This window comes from Odocoileus virginianus, chromosome 29 (assembly GCF_023699985.2).
Source record: "Odocoileus virginianus isolate 20LAN1187 ecotype Illinois chromosome 29, Ovbor_1.2, whole genome shotgun sequence".
Taxonomy (NCBI): domain Eukaryota; kingdom Metazoa; phylum Chordata; class Mammalia; order Artiodactyla; family Cervidae; genus Odocoileus; species Odocoileus virginianus.
This window is the reverse complement of record NC_069702.1, coordinates 3649859-3670607: the sequence shown is the minus strand read 5'-3', so window position 1 is coordinate 3670607 and position 20749 is coordinate 3649859. Positions and strand designations below refer to the sequence as shown.

The 20749-nt window shown below is 42.2% G+C and overlaps 1 protein-coding gene across 1 annotated transcript in view; it reads left to right on the top strand.

Moving 5' to 3' along the window:
- The window catches only part of KDR (kinase insert domain receptor), a 44987-nt gene that overhangs the window by 12770 nt on the left and 11468 nt on the right, over positions 1-20749 (top strand). Inside the window, 16 exon segments of the mRNA XM_070458058.1 lie at positions 1833-1989; positions 3085-3208; positions 3726-3834; positions 4741-5082; positions 7113-7259; positions 8370-8501; positions 10748-10854; positions 11284-11419; positions 12007-12111; positions 13654-13767; positions 14584-14672; positions 15256-15409; positions 17316-17413; positions 19860-19982; positions 20135-20246; positions 20515-20614. Coding sequence (XP_070314159.1) covers positions 1833-1989; positions 3085-3208; positions 3726-3834; positions 4741-5082; positions 7113-7259; positions 8370-8501; positions 10748-10854; positions 11284-11419; positions 12007-12111; positions 13654-13767; positions 14584-14672; positions 15256-15409; positions 17316-17413; positions 19860-19982; positions 20135-20246; positions 20515-20614 — 2149 coding nt within the window.

Here is a 20749-nt window from a genome sequence, read left to right as displayed (position 1 = left end):
TGTTATAAATAATTTGATGATGTCCTCCGGAGCAGCTGGGCACGTGTGCCTCACTGGCATCACGAGTAGGCTCCTGTGTATAAAAATGATCCAGAACAGTGTGGCTTGAGACGAGGTGGCAGCAGTGTGCTTTGGACACTTTGCTTACGAGGCCAGGTGATCGAACCTGGTCAAATGTGACAGTAAAGTAGATGGCTAAGTACTGTGGAATAAAATTGCCAGCAGGGACCGTCATCAGGCTCAGTTGCAATACCTTTGAATTGTGCTTCTGGCATGCAAATGTTTAAGATTCTTCTTGAATTTCGTGGGAAATTTCTAGTTTGATTTGGGGTTGATGTATCAGTGATGCACAGGTAGGCTCCAATGCAGAAGGCTTTTCTAGGTGGACATTGCTTGGAAGTGTTTTAATCTTTTTTTCAACAGATGTCTGGGACCTAACTCTGAGGCTATAAAGGGGACATATTAAATTTTAGATTTAAGGATAATTTGAACTTTATTTTTCCAACCTGAAAGATGCTTATTTATAATAAGTCTTCTGGGTGGGAGAAGAAGGTCATTGTGGTCAAGCAAATGCAAGAGATGCTAAGTTGATGGACATTGTATATTGCCATCTTCCAGGGGGAGAGGTCAGGAAGACAGAGTAGCCGAGGTTTAACAAACATGTGACTAGTGCCCCCCCTCCGCCATGCATCCGTTAATATCTTGCTCCAGACACAGGTTGGGAAATTCCTGTCTGTTGCAATTCTTTATGCAGTCTACTGGCGTAGCAGATTAAAACTTCAGAACCTTCTCATGTGATATTAAACCTTCTCATGTGCTTCCTTATATATCCTGCCTGTATGTATCCATGCTCTGTATGTCTACTGAGCTTGGCTTCATTTCTTTGCTGGGACATCAGCTTCAAGGAGTATTTTAAAGATAACAGGTTCCAGAAATGTCATTTAGGAGCCAGTTGCATATAGGGGTTTGGGAGTGGAGAGAAGCTGAGAAGCTGGTAGGAAGGATGGGAAGAAGGAAATGAATAAGAGATAAAGACGTAAGAATGGATGGTGAATAACCATCTCATTCATCCAAGAAGTTACTCCACATTTGATTCACCCTAGCATTTACCCTCCTCTCTAAAACAAGCCTTAAAAAGAAGTCAAGTTTTGAATGTATAATCTTGGGCCTTAAGTTGGTAGTGATGACAAGATAGTTTCACATTAATGACTTTGGAGCCAAAAACAGAAAAATGGGAAAGAAGGAGGTCAGGCAGGGAAGGAATGGAGGAAGGGAGGCAAGAAGATAAGAAAGGATAGGAGAGAGGAAGGAAGGCAGGAAGGTGAAGAAGGAGGGAGAGATGGAGAAGGAGGCAGGGTGGTGACCTTGTCAAGTCATTTCACTTTTGAATTTTTCTCATGTGTAAAGTGGAGAACAATAATAGTGGCTGTGAGGATTAAATGAATAAATTGGTGTGAAGCACTTCGAACAATGTTCAGCACATAATGCATCTGCTTACTGTATTATTCACAACTGCAGTATTTTTTCTGGAGGCTTGCCCAGTCTTGTGCAATTGGAAGGGCGAGGAGAGCTCTCCCGCGGATGCGGATGAGAAAAGCGAGTCACGGGGCAGTGAGACGGGCACAAAGCCACCCAGCTTACTAGTTTATTGTCATTATCGTGAGCATCACTAGAAGTCAGGTGCCCTGCTTCCAAGTCTAAATGTTCTTTGAAAAAGCAAATGGGGGCAAAAACGCTATGCTTGGAAAAACACAGGCTTTGGTTGCTGAAAACTGCAGCTTTCCATCCTCAAAGCTGATTGACAGTTCAGAAGTTGTCTTTCTCATCTCCAGTCCCACCTCAGATCGGTGAGAAGTCGCTGCTGTCTCCCGTGGACTCTTACCAGTATGGCACCTCCCAAACGCTGACGTGCACGGTCTATGCTGTCCCCCCTCCAAGTCACATTCGCTGGTACTGGCAGCTGGAGACAGAGTGCACCTATCCGCCCGCGTGAGTAGGACCATGCCCTTTGCCCCTGCTCTTTTGCACCTAAAAAAAAATTATTTGTTTTATTCTTTAGATTCCATGTGTAAGTGATAACAGACCGTGCTTGTTTTTGTCTGGCTTACCTCACTTCCTCTGATAATCTCTGGGTCCACCTGTGTTGCTGGAAATGACACTATTTCATTCTTTTATATGGCAGCGTAGTACTCTGTTACAAATATGTAGCACAGCCTCCTTATCCACGCCTCTGTTGGCGGACATGGCCATGCTACAATACGATTCCATTCTAAGCCAAGAAGGCTATCTCTAAGGTTATTCCTCAAGCAGTACTCTTCATCTCCTTCCATCTTTCTCTGTGCTATGTCCTTAGGAGATGTCATTCCTTGGGGTATCCTGCTTTGAGATTAGCTCTCTCTAATTAGCCCTTATGTCTACCTCCCTGAATGCAGTTTCTTTGCCACTTTGTTAATTGCCAGTCCTTGGTTTTTCTTCCTATGCCAGTCAGCCAGTGAATACCCCAATCTCCTTATCTGTGAGAAGGTCCATCTCAGAGGAAGTACTGATGTTTGCAAGGGAGTGATAGACCTTAGAGTCTCAGGTCCGGCTTATCAGGTCCTAACACACAAGTCCAGACATCCTTAGGAAAAACAGCAACAACAAGTCACCCACCACCACCCTAAGCAGTGCACTTCCTGTTGTTGTTTTTGAGATGGCCTCTCGAGTTTCTTCCTCAGATGCTGACCGTTTCCTACACAAGGATACAGTCCCAGGGAAATTACTTTAAGAAGCCCAATGGCTTCTTAGTTTCCTTGCCTTCCTTTGAACTAAATTAGCTTGAATTGTCTTGTCGATCCAATTTATGAATGGAGGTTTGTTCCCAGAATAGCTGCTTCCCTCCTGTATCCTGAATGAATCTACCTAGAACCTTTTCCTCCATTGCGGAGGCCTATTTTTAATTGGCGCCAAGTCTTGTAACTTGGTGGAGTGCATTCGAAGTTATTTCTAAGAATGTAATAACCAAAGTCTGACTCCTTTCCTTGATATTGATTTGAATTAAGGGAAAATTAAGTCATGACATCATCTCTTACCTCTGTCTTACAGCCTCGCTGCCTTAACGACAAACCCATACACTTGTAAGGAATGGAGAAATGTGGAGGACTTCCAGGGGGGAAACAAAATCGAAGTCAACAAAAATCAGATTGCCCTAATTGAAGGAAGAAACAAAGTGAGTTTTAAGTTTTTGAATTTGAAAATCTGTCTCTCTTTTATGGAAGGATGGACTGAAAGCAGGGTAAAATAATAGGTGAGGAAGATTGGAGATTGACTGTCAGATAAATGGAATGATAAAATACTAGCATGTTAAGTCAGTTTGAAAACACCATTGACTTTTTAAAAAGCACTATTGACTTGCTATTACTGAATCAGAGAAACATAAAATACATATGCCATTAACTCTGTACATCAGTTGTATGGTAATTCTGATTTTATAAACATGAAAGTGAGACAAGGTATGTAGTGTTGTGTTAAAACATTTTTAATTTTATGGTTCCAAAGCTCATTTTGTATGATGTGTGAGTAGCATCAGCATAGTTATAATTGCATGGATTTGAGTGCAGTCAGTACTGGAGGATGAATGGAGTAGGCAGGTCGCAGCAGTTGGGGGGACGCTGAATTTTAGTCTGAGTGCGTGTGCATAAACATAGGCTCTGTTGTTTATGGCCTGGGATTTATTTTTTTCACAGACTGTAAGTACTCTTGTTATCCAAGCGGCCAATGTGTCTGCTTTGTATAAATGTGAAGCAGTGAACAAAGCTGGAAGAGGAGAGAGGGTTATCTCCTTCCATGTGACCAGTAAGTGCGCTCCAGGGGCTGGGCTGGCTGACAGATACTCTGTCGTCCTGACTATTCCCATGAGCGGCAATGGCTTTAGGAAGGGAACTTGGGTGGATAATCTCCAGGAGCTGGGCTGGCTGATAGATACCCCATCGTCCTGACTATTCCCATGAGCGGCAATGGCTTTAGGAAGGGAACTTGGGTGGATAATCGATGCTTTTGTTCATGGATGAGAACTCCTCAGGTAGCTCCTGGACTCATGTGAAGTCAGTGCGTTTGACTTCACAGGGGAGAGAACAATTGATTTTGACCGTCAAGTCCTGCGCCATGCTTTTTGTCTCTGTCATCAGAGTCTTAGCACAGCACTTGGCTTAGCGAGATTCAGTCAGTATTTGTGGGCTTGCTGTTGAAGAGCTGACAAAGTTGGGTTTTGGGGAGACAGTTGTGATGACATGGGAGCGGTGCCGTCCCGATGCTGCTGATTTTGTCTGTTCATCTTAATTCATGGTTTGTCTTTAGCTGACTGAGATAAAATATTTCAGTCTGGGCCAATTCATGGTAATAAACATAGCTTTCCTGTCAGTGAGTGTTACATATCAATGAGGAATTAAGTTTGTAAATCTCATGTTATAATTATCCTCTTTCAATTTGAATTTTTTAATCTTAAAACCATACTTAGACTCCAAGTGAAGATTTTATAAATATCTGAGGAATTCATTTACATTTCCAAATAATGTATTTTAGCAAAACAATACGTTTTGAAACCACATTGTCCAGTTTGGTTGTCTCCTTGTATTCTGTTGTCTGGGAATGCCAGGGCTTCACTTTTCTTGGTGCTTTATTGCAGACTGCAGGCAACATGAAAGCAGTAGCAGAAAGCACAAGGTAAATCACTGTCTTCTAACCATGGGTTTTACATTTCAGGGGGTCCTGAAATCACGTTGCAACCCGGCACCCAGCCCACCGAGCAGGAGAGTGTGTCTCTGTGGTGCTCCGCGGACAGAACTATGTTTGAGAACCTCACGTGGTACAAACTCGGCCCACAGGCCCTGCCCATCCACATGGGTGATTTACCCACACCTGTCTGCAAGAACTTGGATGCTCTTTGGAAAATGAATGCCACCATGATCTCTAACAGCACAAATGACGTCTTGATCATGGAGCTGCAGAATGCATCCTTGCAGGACCAAGGAGACTATGTCTGCTTTGCTCAGGACAGGAAGACTAAGAAAAGACATTGTGTGGCCAGGCAGCTCACAGTCCTAGGTAGGGCGATCACTCTGCACCATCCAGAGGCAGTTGGGATGCCTTCAATGTAGTGCTTTCAGGGCCCATGAGAAGATTGTCCTCTATGTGCTTATACATTAGACAGATGAGCTCATATCTGACTCACTGAAAGTCCTCAAGGCAGAAGGAAGCTAATCATGCTGAAGTGATGTATTAAAAGGAGAAAATAATCCTATTCTTTCCAACCCTGATGGTGGGGTTGCTCACTGCTATCTTCAGGGGATTACCCTAAACCAGGGACATTTCTGCCTCATTCTTGGGCATTCATTTATTTTAATAGACATGTATGTGTGAATGCCCACCGTGAGCTTGGAGGGTGCTGGAAGGTCACAGTGGTGACTAGGTGGGTAGGATGAGAACGCAGATAACCTGTCGTAGTCCAGTGACTGCTCTGTGTCCATGAAGACCGGGCTTGTTTTCTGCTTTACCCCTTGCTGAGCTGCAGACATAGAACACAGTGGCATATATTGCTTGATAAGACATTTGCTGCCTGGAGAGTGTGATGATGGGGTTGTTTTAAGACCTGTGAGAGCCCCTGGGAGGCCGAGGCACTGTGTGTGTGCCGCTGGGGCACAGCTCAAGGTCAATGAGTTGATCATTCTAATGAGCAAAAGGCTTTGTCGGTGCCACATGAAGCCACTCTCTGCACCTCCTCTAACATTTCACCTTGCGCAAAATCTGTACAGCCATGGCTCTGTCTCTGGGGAAATCAGGCAAATTTAGAGAGTTTCTCTTTGTACCCTCTCTTCTCATTTTCTCATCTCCTTAGTGTCCCTTCCTTGTTTCTAGGATGCATATGTTCTGTTTTGTTAAGGAGAACTGCCCAGATAAGCTAATTTATACTGCAGTTTCAGACGAATAATATTTCAAAGGCCTTGACATATTTTTCAGGTGGGAACTAGGATAGATTTTGCTGGTGTTAAGACTCTGGTGTCAAAAGAAGAGATTTTTTGAGTGTAGTCATCCCAAGGCTCTTCAGATCACAGCCCATATATGAGCATGGTTTTTCTGTTCATCTTGGTGACTGGTCTGGTTTCAAGCTAATGAAAAACTTCAGAAAGAGATGTAAAGGAGGCTCCCGGCTTGCCATGCCCAGGAAACACTTGCTCACAGTGGGCTGGTTTGCTTCCCTACAAACTCACAGGTTGTTTTCCAAAAATTATTCTTGGAAATAGACCAGAGTCTATTTGCTTAAGCCCCAGTGCCGTTCACTGTTGAGGTACTGTCGTTTTGCCAAATGTTGAAGTGGATTCTTTCAGCAAAATTCCTTTTGATATTCAGTTGGTTTGGACAAGTTATTTCCATAGCATTTTGCTGATTTGTAGGAAAGGTTAAATCTAAAATTGTCCTGTACATTTAAACAAGTACCCGTGGGCTTCATTTTTTAAAAAAAACTTTGACTTTTGTTAGAGTATTATTATTTTGTCTATGCTTTACTGGAAATAGTATTGAACTAACCTTTTAGGCTAACTAGATTCTGAATTCAGCTGTTAACTTAATTACAGGGACTTGGACAAGTTGCTTAACCCATTTCATCTTCAAAATAAGACTATTACTCCCACCATAGAGTTGACAGTGAGCAACAGAAGTAGGACAAATGAGTTTTGTAAAAAATACCAAATAAATATAAGGTGTTCTTTGTTGAATTGCACTGAAGTTATATACTTTCCAAGAGAAGCATGGCAGAATTCTTGGGTATCAGTGGCTAGAATTTATCTATCTATATATCTATTTGATAGGAGGGAAGTCCACAAGAAAGATAACTTTAATTTTGTGTTTATTACCAGGTCAAATCACTAGTATGAATGTTCAGAAATGCAGTAATCTGTCTGAACTGACTTGTTTCATTTAACTTTGCTCAGTGACCTACACTCCTGTTGTCCACCTCTGTGTATTTTCAGCCTAGTAAATTAATAGTTTACCAAATGGTTTAATAGTTTACTGATATAAAAACCACTTCAAAAGTCATAACTAAATGTCATGTGATGTGTGTGTGTGTGTGTACATAGAGCGCATGGCACCCATGATCACGGGAAACCTGGAGAATCAGACGACAAGTATTGGTGAAACCATTGAAGTTTCCTGCACAGCATCTGGGAATCCCTCTCCACAGATTACGTGGTTTAAAGATAATGAGACGCTTGTGGAGGACTCAGGTGAACAGAGCATGTCTATCTCACTTTGGCTGTATAATTTTCCTAGAGATATTGACTAAAGTCCATATTATATCTTTTTTAAAAATTATTTACTTATTTATTTTTATTAAGGTATAGTTGATGTACAATATTATTTAATTTTCATGTGGACAACATAGTGATTCTCAACTTTTCAAGATTATTACTCTGTTTATCATGATTGCAAAATATGGGCTATATTCCCTGTACTATGCAATATATCCCCTTAGCTTATTTATTTTATACATAGTAGTTTGTTCCTCTTAATCCCCTACCCTTTGGTATCTTCCCCCACCCGCTCCCGTCTCCCCACTAGTCATCACTGGTTTGTTCTCTGTATGAGTCTGCTTCTTATTTGTTATATTCACTAGTTTGTTTTATTTTTTAGATTCCACGTAGAAGGGTCATACAGTATAACATCCATGTTGTTTCTTGATTTGTTTTAGGCAGAACAAAAAGCAGTATTAGTGTCCATGGTCTGACTCATTTTGTAGACTCAGAGCCCAAGTGTCCAGAGACTGCTGAATTTTCGTGGAAGCCATGGGTGCTGAGATAGCAGTTGACCCTGACACTTTGGAGTCAGACACTAGCCCAAGATAAAGGGAAACATGTATATTAATTTTTTTTCCTGGAAAGCTCCACTAGACCACATCATAAAATAAAAACCCTACTGTATAGCACGGCTTCCCAGATGACTCAGTGGTAAAGAGTCCATCTATCAATTTAGGAGACATGGGTTCGAACCCTGGGTTGGAAAGATCCCCTGGAGAAGGAAATGGCAATCCACTCCAGTAATTCTTGCCTGGGAATTCCCATGGACAGAGGAGCCTGGCTGGCTACAGTCCATGGGGCTGCAAAAGATTCGGGCACACCTTAGCATCTAAACAACAACAGTTGTCCAGCACAGGGAACTCTACGCAATGCTCTGTGGTGTCTTAAATGCGAAAGAAATCCAAAAAAGGAGCAGATATATGCATGCACATCGCTGATTCACTTGGCTGTACGGTAGAAACTAACACAGCATCATAAAGCAACTATATTCCAATAAAAATTTAAAAATAACACCAAAACTACATTCTCCCCCTTTCTCAGGCATTGTGCTGAAAGATGGGAACCGAAACCTAACTATCCGCAGGGTGAGGAAGGAGGATGAAGGCCTGTACACGTGCCAGGCGTGCAGTGTCCTTGGGTGTGCAAAAGTGGAGGCGTTTTTCATAGTAGAAGGTCAGTGGGGATTCATAGACAATCAGATCGCTTTTAAAAATTATCTTGTACCTGTACTCAAGTACTTAGGGTGGGAGGGTTATGGCTGGTTTTTCATATTCTTTGTACTTTGTAAGTTTTCTACTATAAATGTATATTATTTTAACCAGAAAACATAATTAATGTTATTTTAATTCTGCTTGCATCACATTTCTATCCCTGCAGTTCTCATTGTAGAAAAATTCTTAGCCTGGCAGGTGGAATGTCTTTCTTTCCTTGATTCTTTCTTCATATGACTGGCTCAACTAACTAGTTATGAAAATTAAGCCCCTATATTTATTGGGTAGAATTCCTGCCTAGTCATGAAAATCAGTGCTATCTAGATAGTCACAAAGGTTCATAGTTCTTATTGGACTGGAGATAATTAAGATTCAGTTGTGAACAATGGAGCATTGCTTCTCTGAAATGGAAAGTTTGGGGTTCTTATCTAAATGAATATGCAGGAATGATGTGAAATCTAGCATTTTTCTCAGATGGGAAAGGTAATTTGTGACAGAATATTTATCTTCAAAAGTGTATTCCTATCTTTAAAAAAAATAACCCATGAGTGGGACAGTGGAACTGTATTATGTGGGTGAAGGAATGGTATGCAGGGGGAAAGGAGAAGAGTGGTGATAGATGGAGGAATTGACAGATTTCTATGAATGCATCCTAATTTGTCTCTCAAGCTCTAGATTTTAGTCCCTTTAATCTGTCTAATCTGTGTTGCCAAGTATTACATCTCAGTACTTTGACTTCTTTTCGAATCTGTAGGTTTATTGCCATTTTATAACCTGCAAATAGATTTCAAGTGACATGGCGGTTGGTCACATTCAAACTGCTTTATGCTTTAGGGCAAATCCTAAGGGAGATTTCCAGTTCTCTCCCATGCCCTGCCTCAGCTCTGTTAGCTTTCTGCATCTGGTTTCAAGGAGGCCTAACTAGGTAACAGTGGCACTGAGATTATGTTTACTTTTCACCAGGAGAGAATATTAAGAAAGGATGAGGTACGTATTTAATGCTCCTGCTAGTTTCCCAAATGTTCATATGGGAATATTAATGCACCAACTTATATAGACAGTTGTATCTTTGCACTTCCTACTCTGAACAAACAGACATTTCAATCTCTATGTATAAATAGAGAAATCCTTCAGTAAGACCACCAGAGAAACAAAGTCTGCTTGCAAGCAGACTTGATGCTTGTCTCTCAACTGTAGCTCTTATTTTGCTAACTAATTAATTACTTGTCTTCCTGTCTTCTTGAGGCTGCCTGAGCCACACTCACAGCTTGTGGCCCAATTTGATTCACATTGCACTCCTCCAACAGGCAGTGACCCTAAGTGATAATTGCTTCCTTATCACCACTTTGCTAATCACTCTTAGTTGAAAGCCTCCTCTGGGCTTCATTTTCCCCCCTCAGAGCCTCCTCTGGAGTCCTGAGCATCTGCAGCTTCCTTGCTGACCTTCAGCTTTTTCTCTTCTCTGTCCTTTCATGAGTGATTGTGCACTCATGCACTCACCTCAGCTCTCTCTCTTTCCTCACTGAGGCTACTATCACATGAGGATGGGGTAATGTGATGTTAGCCGTGTCAGACAGACCTTGTTTAACTCTTGACCGTTCCAGCAACTTGTTGTGTGTCCTTATGAAATAGCTTAATTCTCTCTGAATGTCTTCTCCATCTGAAAACTGAGGGTTATTGAGAAGACTTCAGTGGCATGACATATTTACAGTGATGGGCACCTAGTAGGTGCATGGTCACCAATGGTTCTCTGGCCAAAGGAATACATTTATTTCCCTACTTGTTTTCTTAAACAGTCCTCCTCAAACTCCATATAGATCAAAATATAGACTATCAGCACAAACTCAGACATTTATTTTCTCCAAACATAATACTTTTCTTCTCTGCAGAACATGATCTGTTTTCTTTCCATCAAACTCTGCTCTTCTTACAAACACTTTGTTTGCCTTTTAAGATATTAATATTTCTCTCCTTTATTACTTTAGAATTTTATTGTTGGAAGTTTTCATGAGCAATATTTTGCAAACTTTAAATTATCCATTAAGAATATTATAAGCTCCATCCAAGTTAGAGATTGTGACTATTAGTGCCTAGGATTTTTCTGAGTTCATAAGATTGAAATTTTGCTTTAGTGATTGAACTTTGTTATTTTATGTCAAAAGGTATGAGTTTCCAGTTGTTGATGTTCATTAATTTGTGTATTGCCAGGTGCCCAGGAAAAGACAAACTTGGAAGTCATTATTCTAGTAGGCACTGCAGTGATTGCCATGTTCTTCTGGCTGCTTCTTGTCATCGTTCTACGGACCGTTAAGCGGGTAACAGAATAATTTTCCTTCTGTCCCATTCACATTGGTTTTCATGATTAATGAAAGCTGACTGGAGTTCTTTGAGTTGATTCTTTCCATTGTTATTGGCTCAATAGGCACAATTTTATTTCTATACAATAACGTTCTTACCCACTTACTTTTGGCTGGACCACTGGGCTTTAATTGATAGAAGCAACTAGAGAAGAAATGGGCTTGGACTGTCTAGTGTAATTAAGATTTGAGAATTAAACTCTGAGCTCATTTGGGGGTTGAGGGGACACTGGGAACAGAATTATACTAGGACAACCCTCACACTCCATGAACCGTTTAGAAAATGAGACACCAAGAACAGGGCTTCTATAAAACAACAATAACAAGCTCGCAAAACAACAGCCAAACAACAGAGTGTGTGTGACTGGAAAGAGTAATGCTTTCCAGGCCAATGGAGGGGAACTGAAGACGGGCTACTTATCCATCGTCATGGATCCAGACGAACTCCCCTTGGATGAGCACTGTGAACGCCTGCCTTATGATGCCAGCAAATGGGAATTCCCCAGAGACCGGCTGAAACTAGGTGTGTTTTCAATCGATACTGATTTGATATTGGGTTTACCAGACCATCTCCTCCTTGTTTAGGCTGATGACAGATCTAGTCTATTCAAATGTTAGATTCTGGTTTAGAAAATTCATTTCATCTCTTGAATTTGAGTAATCATCCATTTAGTCACTGAGAAGTAAGCTCCTTGTATAATTGCTCAGAGCAGGACATTTGTAGAGTGAAGATGATGATGACCTGGGAGAAGCCCAATGAAGTGAAAGTCTCTCAGTTGTGTCTGACTCTTTGCCCCCCACATGGACTAGAGCCTGCTAAGCAACTTTGTCCATGGAATTCTCCAGGCCAGAATACTGGAGTGGGTATCCATTCGCTTCTCCAGGGGAACTTCCCAACCCAGGGATCGAACCCAGGTCTCCCGCATTGCAGGCAGATTCTTTACCATCAGAACCACCAGGCAAGAGGGAGGTATTAAATCACTAAGCCAGGACAAGGGGGTTAACAGGACCGTCCGTGAAACTAGGATGTATGGCCATCCCGTCAAGTCAGAATCTCTGCCTGTGGTTTCGGTAGTGATACAGTCCACGTCTGTTTGTTGTTGACTCTAGGTAAGCCTCTTGGTCGTGGTGCCTTTGGACAAGTGATTGAAGCAGATGCCTTTGGAATTGACAAGACAGCAACCTGCAAGACAGTGGCTGTCAAAATGTTGAAAGGTAAAAGCAAAACTATGTGGCGATATGTCCCTCTATCTGTTTCATCCCATCCTTTAAACGTGATGAAGGCTTTTTATCAGTGGCTTTGTGGCTAGATGGCCCCACTAGACAAACTTGCAGCCAGACTATTTAATGCCTTTGGGCAAACTGGATAAAAAGTTCCTCTCATGCCAGAGTCCATGGCCTGGCAGGCAAAGTTGGGATAGATTTCAGCTACCCTACTGCCCCACCTTGCCTGAGAGCCCTCATACAAGAAAAAGCTTTTACAACTCTCTCTCTACGTATATTTAGTTGCTGGGCCATAGGAAAATAAAAGCTAGGTTACTTCAAAATTGCTTCTTAGTGTACTGTGGTGCATTAGCAAGATAACTACAGACAATCAAGAAGCAAAAAAAAGAAATTTGATCTAAGAAGTAAAAATAGTAGCCATGTTCCCTAGAATTGGAGTATATAAACAATAATATGCAAAAGAATGGTTGTGCTGGGGAAAAAAGGATTATGGGTGACATTTTAAGAATTAAAAGTTTCGCTTCCCTGGTAGCTTAGAGGTAAAGGATCCACCTGCTAATGCAGGAGACAAGGGTTTGATTCCTGGGTCAGGAAGATCCCCTGGAGAAGGAAATGGGAATCCACTCCAGTATCCTTGCCTGGGAAATCCCATGGACAGAGGAACCTGGCGGGCTACAGTCCATGGGGTTGCAAAAGAGTTGGACATAACTTAGCAACTAAACAATGACAGCAAACAATTGTTAAGCTTGATAGTAATGGTATTCTGGTCTTCCCATTTTCATCTGGGGAGGTCATGCCTATAAAGCTCTGCGCTAGAATTGCAATGTGCTTTCCCTGATGGAGACAGTGCTGCTGATCCTTTGCCAATAGGTCTTGTGCATTTTAAAGCCATCTCTCTCCTTTTGCCTCTTCTCCCTTGTGGACAGGGCGGGTGTGTAATCATCCACCTGATGAGGTGGCTCATCAGGGTCTGAGGTGTGGACCACGTCTGTGAATCACAGTGAAGTGTACCCGTCTGAACAGATCAAACTCACAGTCTTAGCCTCAGCAGCCTCATGTGCCAACTGGCTTTGCCAGCTGGCCCTTGTTAAGTTTCCTGCTCAGCACAGATAGATGGGAACTTCAGCAGAGCCCGTAACACATGAGGATATTTAATACATGATGTTGCTTCCTTATGAGGAAGCCCTGAAATAATCAGGCCCTAAAAAGCTTGGTAAACCTGATATGTGAAAATCCACTTTTGTAAAAGGAGAAAACCTGGGCATGATTTCCTTTGCAGATGTATTTCTCCACTTTGCAAGACAGCCCACAATGGCTTCCTTCAAATATCAAGCATTGTGGGTGCATTTAAAGAATCTGATCTAGAATTAGAAAATACAACTTATATTTGTCTTTTAATGTAGCTAGTCTGTAAATTGGCTCATAGTTATGTTATCCCTGGAGGGAAAGGTGCACAGATGCATGCAGTGTGGCATTCACCCTCCTAAGGTAAGGCCCGCATGTTTGGTTGCCTTCTTTGTTCTGTATCTGCAGAAGGAGCAACACACAGTGAACACCGAGCCCTCATGTCTGAACTCAAGATCCTTATTCACATCGGCCACCATCTCAACGTGGTCAACCTTCTCGGTGCCTGTACCAAGCCAGGGGGTGAGTGTCTGTGGATGGCTCTGGTTGTGGGATTTCAGTGTATGCCTCCCTGCTGGCTTCGGGGGACCACCCAGCTCCCGTGGCCTTGGTTTCCTTAAGTCTGGCAGATTCCTAGATATAAACATATTCATGTGAAACAGATCACCAGCCCAGGTTGGATGCATGAGACAAGTGCTCAGGCCTGGCGCACTGGGAAGACCCAGAGGGATTGGGTGGAGAGGGAGGTGGGAGGGGGGATTGGGATGGGGAACACATGTATATCCATGGCTGATTCATGTCAATGTATGACGAGAACCACTGCAATATTGTGGAGTGATTGGCCTCCAACTAATAAAAAATTTAAAAATAAAATAAAAATAATAAATAAATAAATATATTCCATGGACATTTAATGGGAACCATAGATTATTCTAGAACTTCCTATGAATTAAAAAGTGCCGTATCACTATAACCAGTTTGCTTCCTATGTAAAAGGTGTTCAGAGGACAGAAGTAAACTTTTCCCCAAATTTGAGAGCAAAGGAATTTAAGAGTAGTTCCCCCTAAAATGAAATCAGCTCAGGTGACTGTGTTGAAAAGCAAGTGGGTGGATTTTCTTCTGAAATTTTGACTAATCTTCTGTGGAATTGCCTATTAGAAAAAGAAAAAAAATTACAATGTAAGGGAATGGCAAGCAGCTGATTTCTACGATCCTGCTTCCAGTGAAAGGCTGCAGCCTTGTCTATGATGTTTTCTGACTCATTGATGTATTAAACACTTGGTGAGAAACATGAGTGAAAACACATTTTTCCTTCTTGGCATGCTGTGCTGTCTGCAGGGCCACTCATGGTGATTGTGGAATTCTGCAAGTTTGGAAACCTGTCGACTTACTTAAGAAGCAAGAGAAATGAATTCGTCCCCTACAAGGTATGTCATTTGCTACCTCAACTGTGGCCACATTGTAAAGCAGAGGAAAACTCAAGTGGTACAGATGAATTGTTTTGGTAAAACTCTTCGAGGAACTTTTGAGGAATCTTTTCGTGTTACTTTCTTGGCTGTTGTATTTTTCTCTTTCACCTTCTGTAGGACACATCTCATGTTTAGCTTTTGTGAGTGTAATCTACTGACCCATTATAGGTGATGCTGAGTAGGGAAAGGTGGATGATTAAGGAAAAAGAATGAGAAGGGGAGGACAGCTCAGGATTATTCTCTCTTCCTTGGCCATATTTGACCCTATCGAGTATCAATCTCACTGTCAAAGTGCCCTAGTGTTGGAAGTGTGTCTGAGGGAAACTGGAAGCAAGGCCTTTATCTCTAAGTTAAAAAGGAACCAGGCTTTATGGAAGAAAATGTTTTACGTAGCACACCGGCCCAAAATTTCAGCCCAGAGATTTCATAATCCTGAAATTGAGGTCCCTCATCTTCTAATAGTTAACAATTGCTTATGTAGTTTATTATATTTTAGAGGTTTCCTGGCATTCAAGGAGTTTGTTCATCTGTTTCTTCATAGACCAAAGGGGCACAGTTCCGGCAGGGGAAAGAATACGTCGGGGAGATCACCGTGGATCCTAAACGCCGCTTAGACAGCATCACCAGCAGCCAGAGTTCAGCCAGCTCTGGGTTTGTTGAGGAGAAGTCCCTCAGTGATGTGGAGGAGGAGGAAGGTACCTGCCATTGCTTCCTCCATGCCGAATCCATGCTCTTGTGGGAACAGCCCAGGTGACGGGATGTGACAAAGAATGTTGTCCTGGAAAAGTCTTACTTAATATTTGGAAGAGACCTGAATTTCTAGAAGGCTTCCATTCAGTTTCTCCAAAAGGGAAGGGCGGAAGTTCTAAAGAAGCAGTGGGCTAGGTTGTGAGTGGAGCATGGCTAGCCTGAGAAATCTTGGTCTTCCGGGAGACCTAAGCAGTTGGCAACAGTCAAACCAGTGCTCTTCAAGAGTTGGTTCAACATGTATCAGCAGGAGCAGCTTGGTGCAAAGGAGACAACCACAGCGGTGGTTGACCAGCCTCCCCATTGTCCACAGGGGTTCAGCCCCACGCTGTTTGCTTCAGCAGCACAACACAAGTCCTTCAGTTAATCACACCCAACCGTTTCCAAGGCAGTGTAGGCATCTGTTGTTTCTACGCCATCCCAAGTGGATTATCAAGTCTCCCATACTTCTTCAGAGGAGTCTTGGCAAATACCTGTTTCTTTATCCACTTATGCTTCCAGTGATATTTTAGTGCTCTTTATGAGTGGAGCTGTGCTCCCAGCCTAACTTCCAGAACCTCTTCCAGCTTCAGGATACCCTGTATATCTGCTTCCCTCAGAAGGAGCAGAGACAGCCCCGTGGAGGAAGAGATGGGGCTTCTTGACATCTGGCTCTTCTTGAGACGTGAGCATAGAAGAGTTCTGTTATGAAATAGTGAAAGAAACCCACTTCTGTTCCCTTTGACATGAGGCCACAGAGCATAAAACTAACCTCTTTCCCATAGAAGCCACGCAGGCAGTGTGAGGTAGAATGTGGTCTAGAAAAGCCTGGCGAGGTGGTCTAGAACTCATGTGACCCAGAGCACATGAGTGGGGCAGTCTCTGCCCCGTCTTCTCTCTCACGAGATGGTGGCCGGTAAGCGGGAGACCCAAGAGCTTGAGGGAATCACTGGAGTAGAGGGGGTGTTGGCCTGGAATTTTGCCTTCATTTTTTTGGAAAAGGAAGAGGTTTCACTCATTATTCATGGAGAGGCCTCTAGCCCTAAATATAGAAAGTCACTGAGAAAAAGGTTCAAGTGTTTTTAATACTTACAAGGTTAGTATTACATCTGAGTTTTCATTTACTCTGGTATTTGTCTCCAGGAGAGAAGCCATGTCTTATCTTATCTGACCAAAGTTAAGAGATCATGTTGAAACACCCAGTAATGTCTTAGTGTTTATATGTACCACTTGCCCGGAAGTAAATACCATGAGTTTACATAACTTTATCTTTCTTTCGATGTTCCTGTCATCTCTGGTTCATATCCTTGAAGGAAAAAAAGCATCCTCACAGGCCTGATTTACTGTGTTTACAGCATTTTCTCAGCTTGAAAGTGAGAGAAATAAATATATTTTTGCTATTTTTAGTTATCCGTTGTAGATTATAATTTGACCTTTAGCCTTTATCCTAGGACAAAGCTGGGAGAGAAAAGATTCAATGACCCTGGAGATTGTTGTTTTATTTTTAGAGTTCTTGATATGAAACTATTGTTTATCCCTCTGGGTACATGAAAAAAACAATTTTAAAACAGCAAATTTGTAAAAGCCCTCTTTTACCTCTGTTATCTATGCCAGTTTCACCTCCATTTTGCCTCCTGGATTTGTTCTCCCAATTTGGCTAAAATGGGAAAAAAACCAATATTTTGCTAAAGGGTTTGATGAAGGCTATTAATATACCATGATTCAGCATATGTACAGAAGAGAGAAGCATTTTCTCTCTGCTTCTATTTCCTGAAATTTAACTCCCAATTTTTAAAATGAAGATTACTCTATCAAGCTTAGAAACATACTTTCTGACTGAAATACCAATCTCTGTGCCCCTGTATCTTCTGACAGTTTCTGAAGATCTGTACAAGGACTTCCTGACCTTGGAGCATCTCATCTGTTACAGCTTCCAAGTGGCCAAGGGCATGGAGTTTTTGGCATCACGGAAGGTGAGACAGAGTATCTCTTTACATCACAGATTTGGAAATGAGATGTCCAATGCCAGCCATTCATGTTTGTCTAGAACTGTAATTCATTCACCACTCCTGAGACTGTTAAGAGACTTTATTGGGGAGGTTCCATTTCTGCTCATTAAAGAGATATTAGGAGCTCATGAAGTTAATTCATGTGATAAATAGCTTCCAAGTGCCAGCAGTCTTCCAGGCCAGGGGTCCCCACCCTCTGGGGTCTAATGCCTAATGATCTGAGGTGGAGCTGATGTAATAGAAATAAAGTGCACAATAAATGTAATGCACGTGAATCATCCCCAAACCATCCCCTCACTCCCAGTCCATGGAAAAATTGTCTTTCCTGAAACTGATCCCTGGTGCCAAAAAGTTTGGGGACCCCTGTTCTAAGCACTAAGGACGCTGTGTGGGCAAGTAAGCAGACTGTCTACCTTCATTTAGGTTATGTTCCAGTGGGGTGGAGCAAACAGCAGAAACAAGTGAAAGACCTAGTGGTTTAGGTGGGAGTAGGTACTGTGTAGAAAAATAAGCAAGAATTATAGAGTCTGTAGGAGCCGTGTGTTATGTACATCTGCTTCTCTCTGTGCACTGATTTTAAACTAAGTGGGCATGGCTTGAGGGAAACATGGAATTTGAGCAGTGGCCTGGAAGAGGTGAGGGGCTGAGCCTTGCAGATATCTTGGCGTAAGAGAGTCTATTTTTCATTTCTTTTACATTCATCACCATCCATCAAGAAGTATTTGTTAGTGGTATAATTAGAAACCAGGAAGGACAGACTTTAGAGAGAGCAATTGAAAGAGCTAAAATTAGAAAAGTAGGCTGAACAAAGGCTGAGGTGGGTACGTGACAAGTCACAAGCATTCCAAAGGTTGTAAACATCGTGGAGGTAGTGAGGTTGAAGTCACCACTCTGGAAAGGGTAAAGTGGCTGGTTTTACATGAAACAAGACAAGTTCAAATCAAGTTTCAGGAAAAATGATCACTTGACAGAATGCATTTGCTGCAGCCTACTTGGAGAAGAAGGACTTAACATTTTTATTTTGTTATTTGTTTCTAAATTAGAGTGAAATCCCTCAGCTGTGTCTTTTTCTGGGGTTTAAAGCTTGTCACAGCTTTCAGAGCCTCAGGATCCCAGAGGTTTCTGCCTGGGAACTCTTGTCTTCTTGCTCCCAAGGAGAAGGGAGAGAAGTGGAATCTTAGAGGATTTTCGCAAAGAGAAAGGCTTTCTGCCCTTCTTGACGATTTTATTTTATTATGTTTTAAAGGCCAGAGCCTGCCATTTAGTCAGGGCTCCTTTCACAGGGAAGGGAATGGGGGTTGGAGGAGAGAACCTTTCATTTTTCCCTGCATCTACCAGCTGATTCTTGAATAACACCTGGTTGCTTCAAAAAAGGAAGCTCTTTGGTAGGGTGTGGGGGAGGAAGTAGGAAGGACTGTGTTTTTTGGAGTCTCCTAGCTTGCTTAATCATACTATACACTGTGCTTTGTAAAAAACTTTTTTGAAATTTTTATAGACTTTTTTCTCCCTTTACAGTTATTCCAAAATACTGGCTATATTCCCCTTGTTATACAATATGTCCCTGTGCCTTGCTTGTTCAGAGGAAAAGTGCTATAGAGATGCAAGGTGTGGGGTCCCTCATGCTCTGCTCACACATCACTGTTCCACGGACCTAAGAGTTTCTCATCTGAGCCTTTCATTCATTTCTAAATGTTCCCTGAGGCTCTTGTTCCGTCACAAATCTGTCCAGTAGAGATAGAACTGCTTAGTGTAGGAAGTTAGATGAAGTTAGGAGATGCAGAGAAGAGAGAAACTGAGGGACAGAAAAGAGTAGAAGGAAAGCCGAGGAGAATTGGCTTTTCTTTTGTGTGCGTCAGAGAACCTCCTTGATGGGCGAGAGGCGGTGAGTGCCTTCGCTGGCCTCTGTGATAAGCCAGCACTTTGAAATCAGGGTGAGCCCCACTCAGAATTGCTTCCAGCTTCGGTTACATATGAAATGGAGAAGCCAACAAAGGGCCCCAAACCAAGGAGAGCCCCTTGTCTCTGATTTCCGCGCAGTCATTCATTCTAGGGCCTCCTCAGAATAACGCCTTTTAACTGTATATGGTGCCAGGCCAAAGGGATGTGTGGATGTGACCAGAAACACATTCTTAACTGTGTCCAAGAGAAGTCTATTTATGACTCCATCAGCATGCTATAACTTAATTAGTTAGTTCCAGGGTCCGAGGCTGTTTATGGAATAAGCAGATGTGTGTCTCAGTGAAACTCAGACTTTTTTTTCCCGAAGTGTTGATAAAAGATGTTAACCCAGTGCTTGTTAATCAGTTGGTTTTCTGATGTGGGTTTTTTTTTTTTTTTAAAGCATGAGGTCACAACAGATGTAGAAGAGATCAGCAAGGCTGAACTCTCATGCACACAATTCTTTTTGCAGTGTATCCACAGGGACCTGGCAGCACGGAACATCCTCTTGTCGGAAAAGAACGTGGTTAAAATCTGTGACTTTGGCTTGGCCCGGGATATTTATAAAGACCCAGATTATGTCAGAAAAGGAGATGTAAGTTCCAAAGATGCACCCCGTGATCTATTAAGTTGCAGAATCCAAACTCTTCTGGGCCAGCCTGAGAAGCTGTGTGCAGGGATAATGGAAGTTTTTTCTTCAGGTTTTTGCTAAGTTGGGTTCTCATTCTTTGTCTTCTACCCTTATAGGCTCGCCTCCCTTTGAAGTGGATGGCCCCAGAAACGATTTTTGACCGAGTGTACACAATTCAGAGTGACGTGTGGTCTTTCGGAGTCCTGCTCTGGGAGATATTTTCCTTAGGTAAGTTCCTTCTCCTTGTTCCTCCATCCATACTGCAAAGCAAATGATAAAAGTCAGTTACTCCCATATCTCACCTTCATTAGATGAAACTTATTTGGAAGCTTTGGGTTATAAAAATGTTTTTAAAAAAAGAGAGAGAAAGAAAGGGGGAAAGAAAGATATACATGTGAAGAAGGTGTGAGTCAGGCTCATATATGTGTGAATTAGACTCAGGGATTTCTGCAAGAGAAAATCTAATCAATTGTGTCCCATTACTGTTTTCTTTCAGGTGCTTCTCCATATCCTGGAGTAAAGATTGATGAGGAATTCTGTAGGCGACTGAAAGAAGGAACTAGAATGAGAGCCCCTGATTACACCACACCAGAAATGTAAGATTTTACACATATTTCTCTATCCTCCTTCTTTACTCACAAAAATTCTCCCTGCCTAGAAGACTTCCCATCCTGTGTACCTTTGTGGCCCAGTGTGTGTCTTACTTCTCCCTTGAAGTCTTCCTTGATCAT